This window comes from Vanacampus margaritifer, chromosome 18 (assembly GCF_051991255.1).
Source record: "Vanacampus margaritifer isolate UIUO_Vmar chromosome 18, RoL_Vmar_1.0, whole genome shotgun sequence".
NCBI classification, from domain to species: Eukaryota; Metazoa; Chordata; class Actinopteri; order Syngnathiformes; family Syngnathidae; genus Vanacampus; species Vanacampus margaritifer.
Window position 1 is genome coordinate 3,750,783 of NC_135449.1, and position 13,395 is coordinate 3,764,177.

Sequence of the window (13,395 nt, forward strand, 5' to 3'; positions counted from 1 at the left end):
TAATTTGAACAGCACGTCATCCATTTTGGTTTGTAGCAGCCATTTTGTAATTTTTGGGCTAATTCATTCAAATTTGCCTGAAAAAGCCCCATATCATAATTGGGTATCTTGGACATTTTTTACTTATGCCAGACTATATGTATTGTAAAGTTTGATGATCATTTATTTGTTTATTTTAGTAAAAAGGTTGAGGCTGTTCATATCTAAAGGCAAGTTTACTTGATATTGTCCTGATTCTAGAGTGTCTGTCAGTCAAGATGAGACCCCTTGTGAGAGATAACCTTCCAAACAACTGCAGGAGGAGGAGGAGGTGTCCTCCCCCAGTGCTTCTTCCCTCTCTCTCCTCCCCACAAGGTAGCACGTTTCTTCTGCACTTTCCCTTTCTCGCTCTCCGTCATTGTGTCCACTGAGCCATGCGGAGCAACATCACAATCTGAACAACCATGGTGCACCAAAGAGACCCTGAACTGTAATTTATTTATGTATTTAGGAAAGGAGCTCAGGTGAGAGTTTTGGGATGAGTGGACATGAGGTTTCGCGTGGAAAATTTATCAACACCCAGCTGAAGTTGCCACAATGAAAGACGGGATGTTGCTTGGACTTGGACTTGCTCTTTTGGTTCTTCTTCACAGTGTAATAACTGTAACAGCACTGGTAAGTGGGGCCTTTTTCATGTTTAGCTGATTGGACTTATTGACTGTATCATACAATTCCAAATTGGTAAAAGAGTACAAGCTCAGACGAGGGTTTTTCAATTTTCTTTTTGCAAGGGTGCCAATTTGTCAAAAATATTCATATTTATTATTATTATTATTTTTTTTATTTTTATTCCAGCCCTAAACTATGTTTGAAAAATACAGTCTATACTTTAAAATGTCATTTAATGTTATGAATCAAACATTGTCCCACAGCGACATACGAATGTAAGAAATGCCACTCCCGACTTGAGGCCAAATATGGAAAATGTCACAGAGCAGTGTGAAGGTTTTTTTTTTTGTTTTGTTTTTCCAGGAAACATGGCGGGCTTTCAGCAGAAATGTAAAAGCAATGGAAGGCGTATTTTAGACGTGCGTCTAATTTGATTTCTAAAATCCAAAGCCACACAAATGGGCCCCTTAGTAGAGCGCAGACCTAAAGCAGGTGGTAAAATTTCTAACAATATAAGTAGCATTAAGCTAGAAGAATGTACATTTGCGCTGTTATAAAATCCTAATGTGTACGATAATTGTGTTTTATTTTAAGTTTGACAGTAATAGTATTAGTAGCAGTTTTTGACAAATTGAAAAAAGAACTGAAGACAAATAGAACTCTTGAATTTTGCTCCCGCAAATCAAAACAAACATTTTAATTTTTTTTTTGCAGCAGCAGCAGCCTTAAAGTAGCAGTAAACATTTTTTTTTTAAAAACATTTCTGTATCCTTTTTTTTGTTGCGGGGGGGGGGGGGGGGGGGGGGGGATCTTGACCAACATTTGTTGTTGGATTATTAAAATGATTATAATTTTTTTGTTTCGTTACCCCATGACCAAAGTCCCGACCTGCCACGCGACAAAGCAGGAATCTAACCCTCCCAATCTCCAGCATCAGACGATAACCTGGTGTCTGCTTTCCCTCACAAATCTCCATTAGCGCTGACAGCCCAGGCACCTTTCACCCTCCGAAAGTTCATCTTGGCGGGGTCGATGGCGAGCGTCCATCTCGGGGCGACGTTGGGCCGGCTGCTCGCTCGGCCTCAGAATTAAAAGTTGTGGACACGGGTCAAAGTGCGGTCGGATAATTCATTGCCATCTGGACGTCAGCGCAAACGTATTGCGCAACAGTTACGGTCATTTACAATTTATTCTCTCTTTTGGTGTTCAAACCATCAAGAATTCCTTTCAATAATAAATTCCACGTGTTTTTCTTCTTCTTTGTGATGTCACCTCAGAAGGGTTGATGAAAACCATATCAATTCTCCATTAAGTGTTGAGTAGTTTGACCTTATTCTCATTATTTAATTTTCTCATATTTTTAGTACGACATCTAATATGTGCTCAACTGACCTTTAATATGTAATTATTAATCATGTGTTTCCAGTTACCTTGAAAAGTAAACGTGTTACTTTACTGATTACTTGACTTTAAAAGTAACTTAGTTATGTTACTGATTACTTGATTTTTTTCAGTGACTAAATTAGTTTAGAAGTTACTGTATTAGTTACATTCAACAGATTAAGACATAAACCGTTTAACATACACTCTGAAAACAGTTGGATCAAAAATAGCCCAACTATGGGTAAAGAATTGACCTCTATTTGGGTCAATTTGACCCAACTTTCAGTCAAGAATTTGTCTTTTAGAGTAAAACAACTCAAATATTGGTCAGATGCTTTATTTGGGTCAATAAATTGGGTAATTTTGTATAAAACAACCCAGAAAGTTGGGTCAAATTGACTCATAATTGGGTTATTTTTGCCCCAACTGTTTTTAGAGTGTAAAATTGACAAGACAGCATTTTTTTTGACTTCAGTAATTATTTTACTCATTGTAGATTTATTATTAATTCTTTTATTTTATGTGGATGGATGGATTTCACTTAACATAAATGGGCTACTTGTTTTTATTTAAAATAAATAAATAAATAGTCTTCCTTATTTTTCATGCGTTTGAAATGTGACATGGCGCATACGTGACGCCACATTCCCAGACGGGAATGCTAATTGTGGAGTCCCAGAATGCTTCACTTCAAGCCGTAAACACTCGTTCCTCTTTCTTCTGTAATCCAGTCTTACTGTTGTTTGCTTTCTTTCTTTAGGAATTTGGGTCTCCTCCTGTATTTTATTTGTTAATTATTAGCTAGCTACCTAGCTAGCATCAGGGGCTAAAGCCAAACTGTGGCAGGCTTTTTACTTTCGTGTGCTAGCTAGCTAGCTCCCATGGTGCTCCTATACCTGCTAGGGAGTTAGCTAACTAGCTAGCATCAGGGGTTAAAGCCAAACTGTGGCAGGCTTTTTACTTTCGTGTGCTAGCTAGCTAGCTCCCATGGTGCTCCTATACCTGCTAGGGAGTTAGCTAACTAGCTAGCATCAGGGGCTAAAGCCAAACTGTGGCAGGCTTTTTTACTTTCATGTGCTAGCTCCCATGGTTCTCGTTTCCCTGCTAGGGAGCTAGCTAACTAGCTAGCATCAGGGGCTAAAGCCAAACTGTGGCAGGCTTTTTTACTTTCGTGTGCTAGCTCCCATGGTTCTCGTTTCCCTGCTAGGGAGCTAGCTAACTAGCTAGCATCAGGGGCTAAAGCCAAACTGTGGCAGGCTTTTTTACTTTCATGTGCTATCTGATATATTCCATCAGTCAAACCACATGCCGGAGCTTCCGCTGCGCTGTCTGTAACACACGCAACACGCAAAAACACTTCTTCCAGGAATCACCACATGAGATTCACCGCCGCGATTGCATTTCGCAATATGTCCGTATTGACTTAGGCTGAGCGTTCGCTCTCTGAAAACAAATGATACCCGCTCAACATTCCGAGCCAAAGCCAAATTCACCTACTGGCGGTTTATTTTAATGGGCCGCTTAATGAAATGTGTCTTTTGGGTTTCTTGACCTTTTTCTTTGACGTCTAATCCACTATTGAGATGTTTAGAGAAAAAATAGAGATTTAATGGCGATCTGGTTGCTGGTGGCCGTGCTAACATTGAATCCCGTGAAGCAACAAAACCTCAAACCTAAAACAAAACAAAAAACTTTTATACGAGAAGTCATAACCCGACGCAGCATTATTATTTTTTATTTATTTTTTTTGCACACAAAGGCCACACTTGTGTCCCGCCGCATGTTCGTCGGGGGTTAAGAGCCTATCCGGCGGTGGGAAGCAAAAGGGGTTGGCGGCGCATCATCACATACCGCGTCCTCTCTCAACTATTTCACAACACCTTGAGGCAGCTCATCAAAATCTTCCGGGAGAGCTGACAGATTGCCCTAGTTGGTGAAAAATGGTGAATGAGCCGACATTGCTGCGATTGTTTGTCTTTGGCGGTGGTCAGCGGCGGGAAGTGACAAAGTCTAAATACTGCTTCCTGCCACGCCCATTTGAAGTTTGCTGTCAAACTAAACATCACACAAAGCGATTTCCACATTGCGTATTTGACCAAATGAGTTATGACAGTCTGTTAGCTTAATGCTAACTCACAGTAGAAAACGCCATAGATAGCTAACAAAACTAGCATCGATGATTGTAACGTTCAGAGAATAAAGCCGGAATGTTATAAGAATAGGGGATTGTCCAAAAGGTGGTTGGGGAGCTATTAGGGGTGTGCCCAAAAAAAAAAAAAATCTCATTTAGTACGATTAAGAATCGATTTTAAATGTCCCATTATTTTATACTGTCTTGGCCTTTTTTGGGAGCGCTGTTCATGTTGTACACGATTTGGCCACTTAGGGGCAGTGTGGTTCCGTGTGTTCTGATACACTGTAGAGAGTGGAAGGAAAAAGTCATGATCAAGTTATGTCAATAAAAGTTGTTGTTTTTTTTGCAGCGTAGGACGCGCATATGCCGGTGAGTAATGAAGCGTTTTGTATGAATAGCCGTTCTTTTGAGTGATAAAAGTAGCGCGCTAATTAGCATAGGCAAGTCGGACTGAAGTAGATCATGATGATTCTTTGTACATCTATGAATTGAAGCAGAAATCATTGTCAGTCAAACCATTTGAATCGCAGGCCCCCAAAAAATCGGAATCAAATCGAATCGTGAGACAGTCAAAGATTTACACTCCGAGTAGCTATAGCTTAAAGCGCACGCACACACACACACGACCACCAACAAAAAAATTCCTCAAATTCCCCTTACAAACGGCAATGACTTTGTTCATGTTTGAGTGGGTGTTGACCCCCCCCCAAAAAATGGCGCTCTGTGCAGCCTCACATATCGCACATACCGGAAAGTGGTAAACTCTCACGTCCGCGCAATCTGACAAGCAATGTCCATTTTCCCAACTGGACAGGTGGACTCCGATGACGTCATCACGCGGGACGAGCAGATCTTCGTGCTGATCGGCGCTCACGCCAAGTGCGAAAACAGCATCAAGTCGCAAATGGCCCTCATGCAAGGTCGGTTTGCACTTTTGCTTTTATTGTGATAGTAATTCAGTTTCTAAATGCAGATGACCGGAATCGTTTTTGGTTATTTGTGAATTTTAATTGAAGGTCAGGAAGCGTGAATCCTTAATGGGCGAAGCGCTGTTATTGCAGTCGTGATGTATCGTAGCTGATATGATACAAGTGAACGCAGGTCATATCCTGCAGGCCGACGGAAGCTCAGACAAAAGGCAAAGCGTTTCTCATTCACGCTGTGATGCAAATGCAGATGAGCGGAACGATCGGCTCAATGCTTTCTTGGGACAAATCATCGAGATGCGGCAGCGCCAGTTGAACAATTCTAATGTGGATTTTATTTTATTTTCCATTTCATATGTCATTTCATATTTCAGTTGATCTGTCACTGTGAGTAATTATTTATTATTTATCTACACAAAATGTTTACACATTTTGAGGCATAACAATTGACTTCAAGTTTATTTCAGGTTTCACCTTATATTTTATTCTAAGTTATTATTTGAAATACAGTACAAATAAGATTAGTCTTTTTTAAACCATCTGTGATGTTACAATATACAAGAATGTATTGTGTATTCCCTGTTGGGGGTGGGGGGATTTCTTTTTGAGACTAGATTATTTATTTATTTTTTATGGAATAATTTATTACAGTTTTTTAAAGAATTATTTTTTTTCTTTTTTTCAGACTATTTTTTTCTTTTTTGGGAACTTTTTTTTTGTGTTTTTCAGAATGTTTTTCCTGACTAATTTCCCCTTTTCTTTTAAACAAATATTTTTTTCTATTGTTTTTTTGTTGACATTTTTCTGTCTTTCAATTCTTTTTTTTTGGGCGGCGGGGGCTATTATTTTGGGAATTTTATTTCTGTTTTTTGCAATAACCCCCCCTGTTTTTCCACAATTTTTTATTTTTATTTTTTGGACACATTTTTCCCCCGTTTTTCTGAACATGATTGATTTATTGGTTGCTTTTCGGAATAATATTTTTTTCTGTCTTCCTGATTTTTTCTGACAGAAAAATATGTCATTTATTTATAAATAAAATATTTTTTTCCAATAAATAAATAATTTCGAAAAACTGAAATAAAATTAAAAAAAAGCCTGAACTAAATTACTCAGAAAAATCTAACTTTTTTTTCTCCCCTCACGTGAATGCAATTTGCTTCCGTTGTCATATTTATCATTAATTGACCTTTTTGGGTGTGCGCTGCAGAAGGCGACTGCATCCCCGAGTGGGACGGCATCATCTGCTGGCCGAGGAGCAGCGCCGGTCAGCTGGTGTCCGTCGGGTGTCCCGAGTACATCTACGACTTCAACCACGGAGGTAGTAGCACGCGCCTTCTAATGAACCCGTGACATCGCTGCGCTCGGAACCTTTCACATGGCGTCGATGTCTCCGACCGTTTTCTAGGCCGCGCCTACCGCCACTGCGATGCGTCTGGTAACTGGGAGCAGGTGTCCGTCATCAACCGCACGTGGGCAAACTACAGCGAGTGCACCGCCTACTTGTCATCCAATTACAGGACTCAAGAAGAGGTGCTGTCGAATAATTATTCACTACTTGGGCCGAGTCAATTGTGTCTCGTGTTTGTCTTTGTCGTGCAGAAGGTGTTTGAACGACTGCACCTCATGTACACCGTCGGCTACTCGGTCTCTCTGGCGTCCCTCCTGGTGGCCGTCTTCATCCTCTGCTACTTCAAGTAAGATCAAGCGGACGTCAAAGTTGATGCGTGTACAAATGATAAAGTATGTCGTTCATCTCTTCAGGCGGCTCCACTGCACCCGCAACTACATCCACGTGCACCTCTTCACGTCCTTCATATGCCGAGCGGTCAGCATCTTCGTGAAGGACGCGGTGCTCTACTCGGTCTCCGGCGAGGGTGCGGAAGCGGAAGCCGAGCTCGGGGAGCAGAAGCAGCACATGGTAAGATGATAGACCGTATTTGGGCATATTCGCGTGGTGGCTGTATGGAAGTATTTCAGTGTCTGAATTTGGGTTTTAGGAATTGGAATTTAGTATGTGTTGTATCAGTGGATTAACTCTTTGACTGCCAAAAACGTTAAATAACGTTTAGTAAAATCCTATGGAGGAGTGCCAAAGACGTTAAAAGACGTTTGTTTCAAAACAGAGGTGAAACTAACCATTTTCTATTGTTGATTACGGAAAAACGGAATAAGGTAGAAACAAACTTTTTTTTTTCTGATGAAAGATGAGAGTCCAATCCTTCATGGCAGTATGTGTGTTTCCATAGTCCAAACACATTTTCTGTGGACCTTGAAAGATCAGTCAAAAATGCTTAAATCGGCTGGCACCCACGGCATCCCTTTTCTGAAAACGTCTGGCAGTCAAAGAGTTAACAATAGGGATGGGCGAGACATGGCAATAATAATAAATAAATTCAGTTTTTCAGGCTAATTTTTTTCCCAGTTTTTTAGATGATTTTTTTTCTTTTTCTGATAATTGTTCTTATTTAAAAAAAAATAAATCATGTTTTTTAAAAAATGTATATATTTTCTGTCATTAAAACATATGTATTTAGAAAAACAGAAAAAAAATAATTCTTCAGAAAAAGCAGAGAAGAATTCAGAAAAATAGGGGGAAATATTAGTCCAAAAAACTGAATAAAATCAATTCTGAAAAACGGCAAAACATTGAAAAATAGACAAAAAAAAAGGCTATAAAACAGGATACAAATTATTCCGAAAAACAGTAATAAAAAATTGGGGGGAAAAAAAGGAAAAAATAGTCTCTAAAACGGAATACAAATGATCCGAAAAACAGTAAAAAAAAAAAAAAAAAAAGAAAGAACAATAGAAAAAAAATTAGTTAAAAAAACAGATAAAAACTCTTTAAACAAAACAAACAATTTTTTTTTTAGAAAAACTGAAAAAAAAAAGAAAATATTTCCCATAAAACTAAACAATAATATCTTTGAAAAAAGTAACTAAAAATAATCTAGTAATAATGAAATGAAATGTAATTTTATATATCAAAACTTCAGCATTAGCAGAAAACATCCTTTGCTATCTCTTTGTGTTTTTGTGTGTGTGTTTAGGCTGGCTGCAAAGTAGCCGTCACCTTCTTCCTTTACTTCCTGGCAACCAATCATTACTGGATCCTGGTGGAAGGCCTTTACCTACACAGCCTCATCTTCATGGCCTTCCTCTCTGACAAGAACTACCTGTGGGCCCTCACCATCATCGGGTGGGGTAAGCCTACTCGGGAGACGGGAAGAGAAGGCGGGCTCATGCCGATTCATGGCCGTCGTTCTATTTTCAGGCGTTCCGGCTTTGTTTGTGTCCATTTGGGTCAGCGTGCGGGCGTCACTGGCAGACACGCAGTGAGTCAGCGTCAGAATGGCGGGAATTGAAAATACAATTGGGGATGACATGTTTGGATTTTGTAGGTGTTGGGACATCAGCGCTGGAAATCTGAAGTGGATTTATCAAGTTCCCATTCTGGCAGCCATTGTTGTAAGGAAAATACACTTGGCGGTCACTACATTAGGTACCACAGGAATGAACATTGTTACACGCAATAGTAGTCACTCGGGATGTGCGAGTACCAATATCGGCAAAAAAAATAATTCTGACATGCAGTAAGTCCTCCTTGGCAGTAGTTGGCGCTACACTACGGCAGTTTGCCACCTCAGCGTTAGCAAGAAAACTCTGTTCACAATTTTTGGTCATTGAATTCAATGAGATTTGATGTATCAAAAGTACTACTTATAGAATATGAAGCTATTGAAGTGGCCAGTGAAAAAATATGAACATTAAAATATTAGTGAATTATTTTTGATGCTCTCTTTGCGCAGGTGAACTTCCTGCTGTTTGTCAATATCATACGCGTGTTGGCCTCCAAATTATGGGAAACCAAAACCGGAAAACTGGATCCTCGTCAACAATACCGGTAAGAGAATCTCTCCCTTAACCCCTCCCACAACGTGTTTTACGTGGAACTTCCCCTTCAGGAAGCTTCTAAAGTCCACGCTGGTGCTCATGCCCTTGTTTGGAGTCCACTACATGGTCTTCATGGCTCTCCCTTACACGGAAGTATCCGGGCTGCTGTGGCAGGTGCAGATGCACTACGAGATGTTCTTTAACTCATCGCAGGTGGGACAGAGTCCACACGTCGCGTCTCGTTGTATCGAGGGAGGTGATTTGGGAATTGATTGTCAATTTTATCATTTTAGGGATTTTTTGTGGCCTTCATCTACTGCTTCTGCAATGGCGAGGTAATGGCGGGATGACTTCGTGGCACAATATTGAGTCCGAGCAATCGGAATGGCTAACGCTAGCGAGGCTAATCGCTAATCTCAGCCACATCAGCGTTACGGACGGGTCAAAAGTCATCTGTAAAATGGCCAGTTGGATAATGAGACGGCAAAAACGCGAGATTAGCGATTAGCCAAGTTTTACACGTCGATGTGGACTAGTCGAGTTGAGACTTTGACTAGTCGACAAATCGGATCAACCCTTACTCTGAACACAGCCCCATTTGCTAATTCTTTTATTTGTTATTATTATTATTAAGTAAAAGTCTAGCTTTTCAACAGGGGGCTGTAGACTTTTGACAGGACAGGACGTGACTAGGCTGGTTGTCGTGACGTGACAGGACAGGACGTGACTTGACTAGACTAGGGTGGTCGTCGTGATTGGATGTGACGTGACTAGGCTGATCGTCGTGACTGGACAGGACATGGCAGGACAGGACATGACTAGGCTGGTCGTCGTGAGTGGACAGGACATGACTAGACTGGACGCCGTGACAGGACAGGATGTGACTAGGCTGGTCGTCGTGACAGGACAGGACGTGACTGGACTAGGCTAGTCGTCGTGATTGGACGGGACGGGACTAGGCTGGTCATCGTTATTGGACAGGACGTGACTAGATTGGACGCCGTGACAGGACAGGACGGGATTAGGCTGGTCATCGTGAGTGGACAGGACGTGACTAGACTGGACGCCGTGACAGGACAGGACGGGATTAGGCTGGTCTTCGTGAGTGGACAGGACGTGACTAGGCTGGTCGTCGTGACAGGACAGGACGTGACTGGACTAGGCTGGTCGTCGTGATTGGAAGGGACGTGACTAGGCTGGTCATCGTGAGTGGACAGGACGTGACTAGACTGGACGCCGTGACAGGACAGGACGGGATTAGGCTGGTCTTCGTGAGTGGACAGGACGTGACTAGGCTGGTCGTCGTGACAGGACAGGACGTGACTGGACTAGGCTGGTCGTCGTGATTGGAAGGGACGTGACTAGGCTGGTCATTGTGATTGGACAGGACGTGACTAGACTGGACGCCGTGACAGGACAGGACGGGATTAGGCTGGTCATCGTGAGTGGACAGGACGTGACTAGGCTGGTCGTCGCGACTGGACAGGACATGACTAGACTGGACGCCGTGACAGGACAGGACGTGACTAGGCTGGTCGTCGTGACAGGACAGGACAGGACTAGACTGGACGCCGTGACAGGACAGGACAGGACTAGGCTGCTCATCACGACTGGACAGGACATGACTAGACTGGACGCCGTGACAGGACAGGACGTGACTAGGCTGGTCGTCGTGACAGGACAGGACGTGACTGGACTAGGCTGGTCGTCGTGATTGGACAGGACGTGACTAGACTGGACGCCGTGACAGGACAGGACGGGATTAGGCTGGTCATCGTGAGTGGACTAGGCTGGTCGTCGTGATTGGAAGGGACGTGACTAGGCCGGTCGTCGTGACAGGACAGGACGTGACTGGACTGGAACGAGCGTGACGTGACAGGACCTGACTTGCCTTGACTTGACTTGCTGTGGAGTGGCAATGACTTGGCTGTGGCTGTGACGACGGAGACTTGGCTGTCACTTGACTTTAAATTGAAATTTAAAGATGAAGATTTGAGACTTTTCAGACTTGCATTTTTGTGACCTACTATTCCATTTTTCACATTTGCTGACTTCCGTCCTTCTTCCAGGTGCAGGCAGAGGTGAAGAAGGCGTGGCTAAGAAGAAGCCTAGCACTGGACCTCAAACAAAAAGCCCGGATAACCAGCAGTAACGGCGGCGGCAGCTGTTACTACGGCGGCATGATGTCGCACGCCACCACCACCCACAGCGTCTGCATGTCCGCCGCCAATCACCGAGCGTTTCCCCTCGCCGGAGCCGTGGTCGGCTATGGCGGCGCAGGCGGCGGGGCGGGGCTCAGGCTGCCCCGCCAGGCCGGCCTCCACCCGCAAAGCGGTCTGCCCAGATACGCGGCTGGTGAATGCGAGAGCTCAGGGATGGCGGCGAGGAGGTCGGGGGGGGCCGGGGGGGTCTTTGCGAGGCATGCGAGAGGTAGCAAGAAACACGATGAGCCTAAAAGTTCTCTGGCGGAGACACCCGGAGAAGCGGATCCGGACTCTTCCTTGTCTGTGAAAGAGTTGGAGACCGTCTTGTAAATATCTATGGATTGCGTTAATATTGTTTGGTGAACTTCTTACTCGTCGTGCTGTACTGGGCAAGCTAATACAAAAAAAAAAAACTTCACATACAAGTGTACCGGCTTGTGAGTTAATTTAGTTCTTTATGGAGGACCAAAACTGCCAAAATCAAATCAATAAAAGTGGAAATAAAAACGGACCAAAAAAATATTATTCAAAAGTTTAATACAAAAAAAATTATATTTACAGTCTTGTTAACAAACAATGAAGCTGTAGACGGGCTAGCAAATAGCATCTGCGACACGGCGTTATGACCTTTTAATCATTTGACGTGTGACAGCTAAATTAACAATACTCACATTCAACTAACATTACTGCAGCTTACAGAGCGATTGTGACTGTCTTCTTCATGTCGTGTGTCTGTGTTATACTGCCCCCAGGTGGCCAAAGTGCGCTCACCAGAAGGAGCAGCACAATGAACTGAACCATTGAACTGAAGCACAAAATGTTGGAAAACGGTTTGATTCTTTGCATTCTATTTAATTATTTTTTATTCTGTTTTTATAAAAGAGTGCTTTTAAAAAATATATATTATTTAATGTTTTTTTCCGTATGCTGGAACAGATTAATGCCATATCCAGTCATTTCAATAGAACAAATTACATTCTTATCTCAAGCCACTACTCTTACTGTACAATATAAATGCAAAAAAATGAATAGGAAAAATAAAGCAAAATATGATATAATAAAGCTCACAGAGTGACTAAAAGTGCTCTTGTATTGGTGTGTAATAGATTGTGCAGCTGTACCTAATGTTATGGACGCTTAAGTTGTTAATATTCACAGATGGCTTTGTTTGTGGAAAAATACTGTACAGTATTGTCTCTCTCCAGTTTTAATTTATCATTTTTAAATGGCCTTAAACGGAAGTCAGACCAAATATTTTCTTTACAGTATTATGTCGTGTACTGTATGTGTCTCCACTAATCCTAAACACAGCATTCTGATTTAATATTTTGTTTGTGGAATTTGAGTTAAGCAGCAAAAAATCTAGACGTTTTTATCACTCTTAGGGGGCGCCGGGCGGCCATTTTGCCACTTGCTGTCGATTGAAAGTGACAAAATGGCCGCCCCCTAAGAGTGATACAAACAGGTGGATTTTGCTGCTTAACTCATATTCCACAAACGCAATATCAATCAGAATACTGTTGTTTAGACTGCATAAAAACAGACTTTTCAATATTGGGCCAAAATAAACTTCTGTGTTCCAATTTGAATGCCACGGTAACTTCTGTAAATGTGATCATTCCTTCCTAACAGTTGGCTGTGGTCAGACACGTCTAGACGGGTTGGGCGCTGCAGTGCAGCCTGGTCGTTGTTCTCTTGTTTATTCATCAGTCCCGACGGGGGCCCCCGAGGGCCCACGCAGATGCCTTTGGCTCCCAAGCGAGTGCCCTCACCTTCCTCTTGGCCAGCCACCTTTCCACTTTATCACCTCGCAACACCGTCCTGAATTTCACACGGGTTGCTTAGAAGCGGACTCACGCAGCAAACCGTACCTGAACCTGCACCGGCGTTCGCGTGTATGTGTCTTGTTTCTATTTTTATATAATAATCAGAACATCGAGTACATATGCACAATCTTGCTATCGATACGTTTTCTGTATCCAAGATACAATTTTACCCTAAATTCTGTTAGCTCAATGCTAATGTGTGATAACAAACAGCTCGCTGAATGAATACCATCAATGGAGTGCAAAACAAGGGATACATGCAGCAATAAACACGTATAGACCAACAATATAACAAATAAAAGCATATATATTTTTCATCTTATGCAAGGAATGACTAATATAAATTACAGTAATTGTGAAACTTGTTCATTTGTCTT

At 42.2% G+C, this 13,395-nt stretch overlaps 1 protein-coding gene across 1 annotated transcript; it reads left to right on the forward strand.

The window, feature by feature from the left end:
* Window positions 1-433: 433 nt before the first annotated feature.
* pth3r (parathyroid hormone 3 receptor) lies at window positions 434-13,358 on the forward strand. Its single transcript, XM_077551772.1, is given in 14 exon segments — window positions 434-548; window positions 550-654; window positions 4,980-5,085; window positions 6,302-6,412; window positions 6,500-6,624; window positions 6,694-6,788; window positions 6,856-7,012; window positions 8,145-8,298; window positions 8,369-8,429; window positions 8,496-8,562; window positions 8,904-8,998; window positions 9,060-9,201; window positions 9,282-9,323; window positions 11,058-13,358. Coding segments are annotated over 14 exon segments (1,746 nt in total). The 5' UTR covers window positions 434-527; the 3' UTR covers window positions 11,523-13,358.
* The last annotated feature ends 37 nt before the right edge of the window (window positions 13,359-13,395 follow it).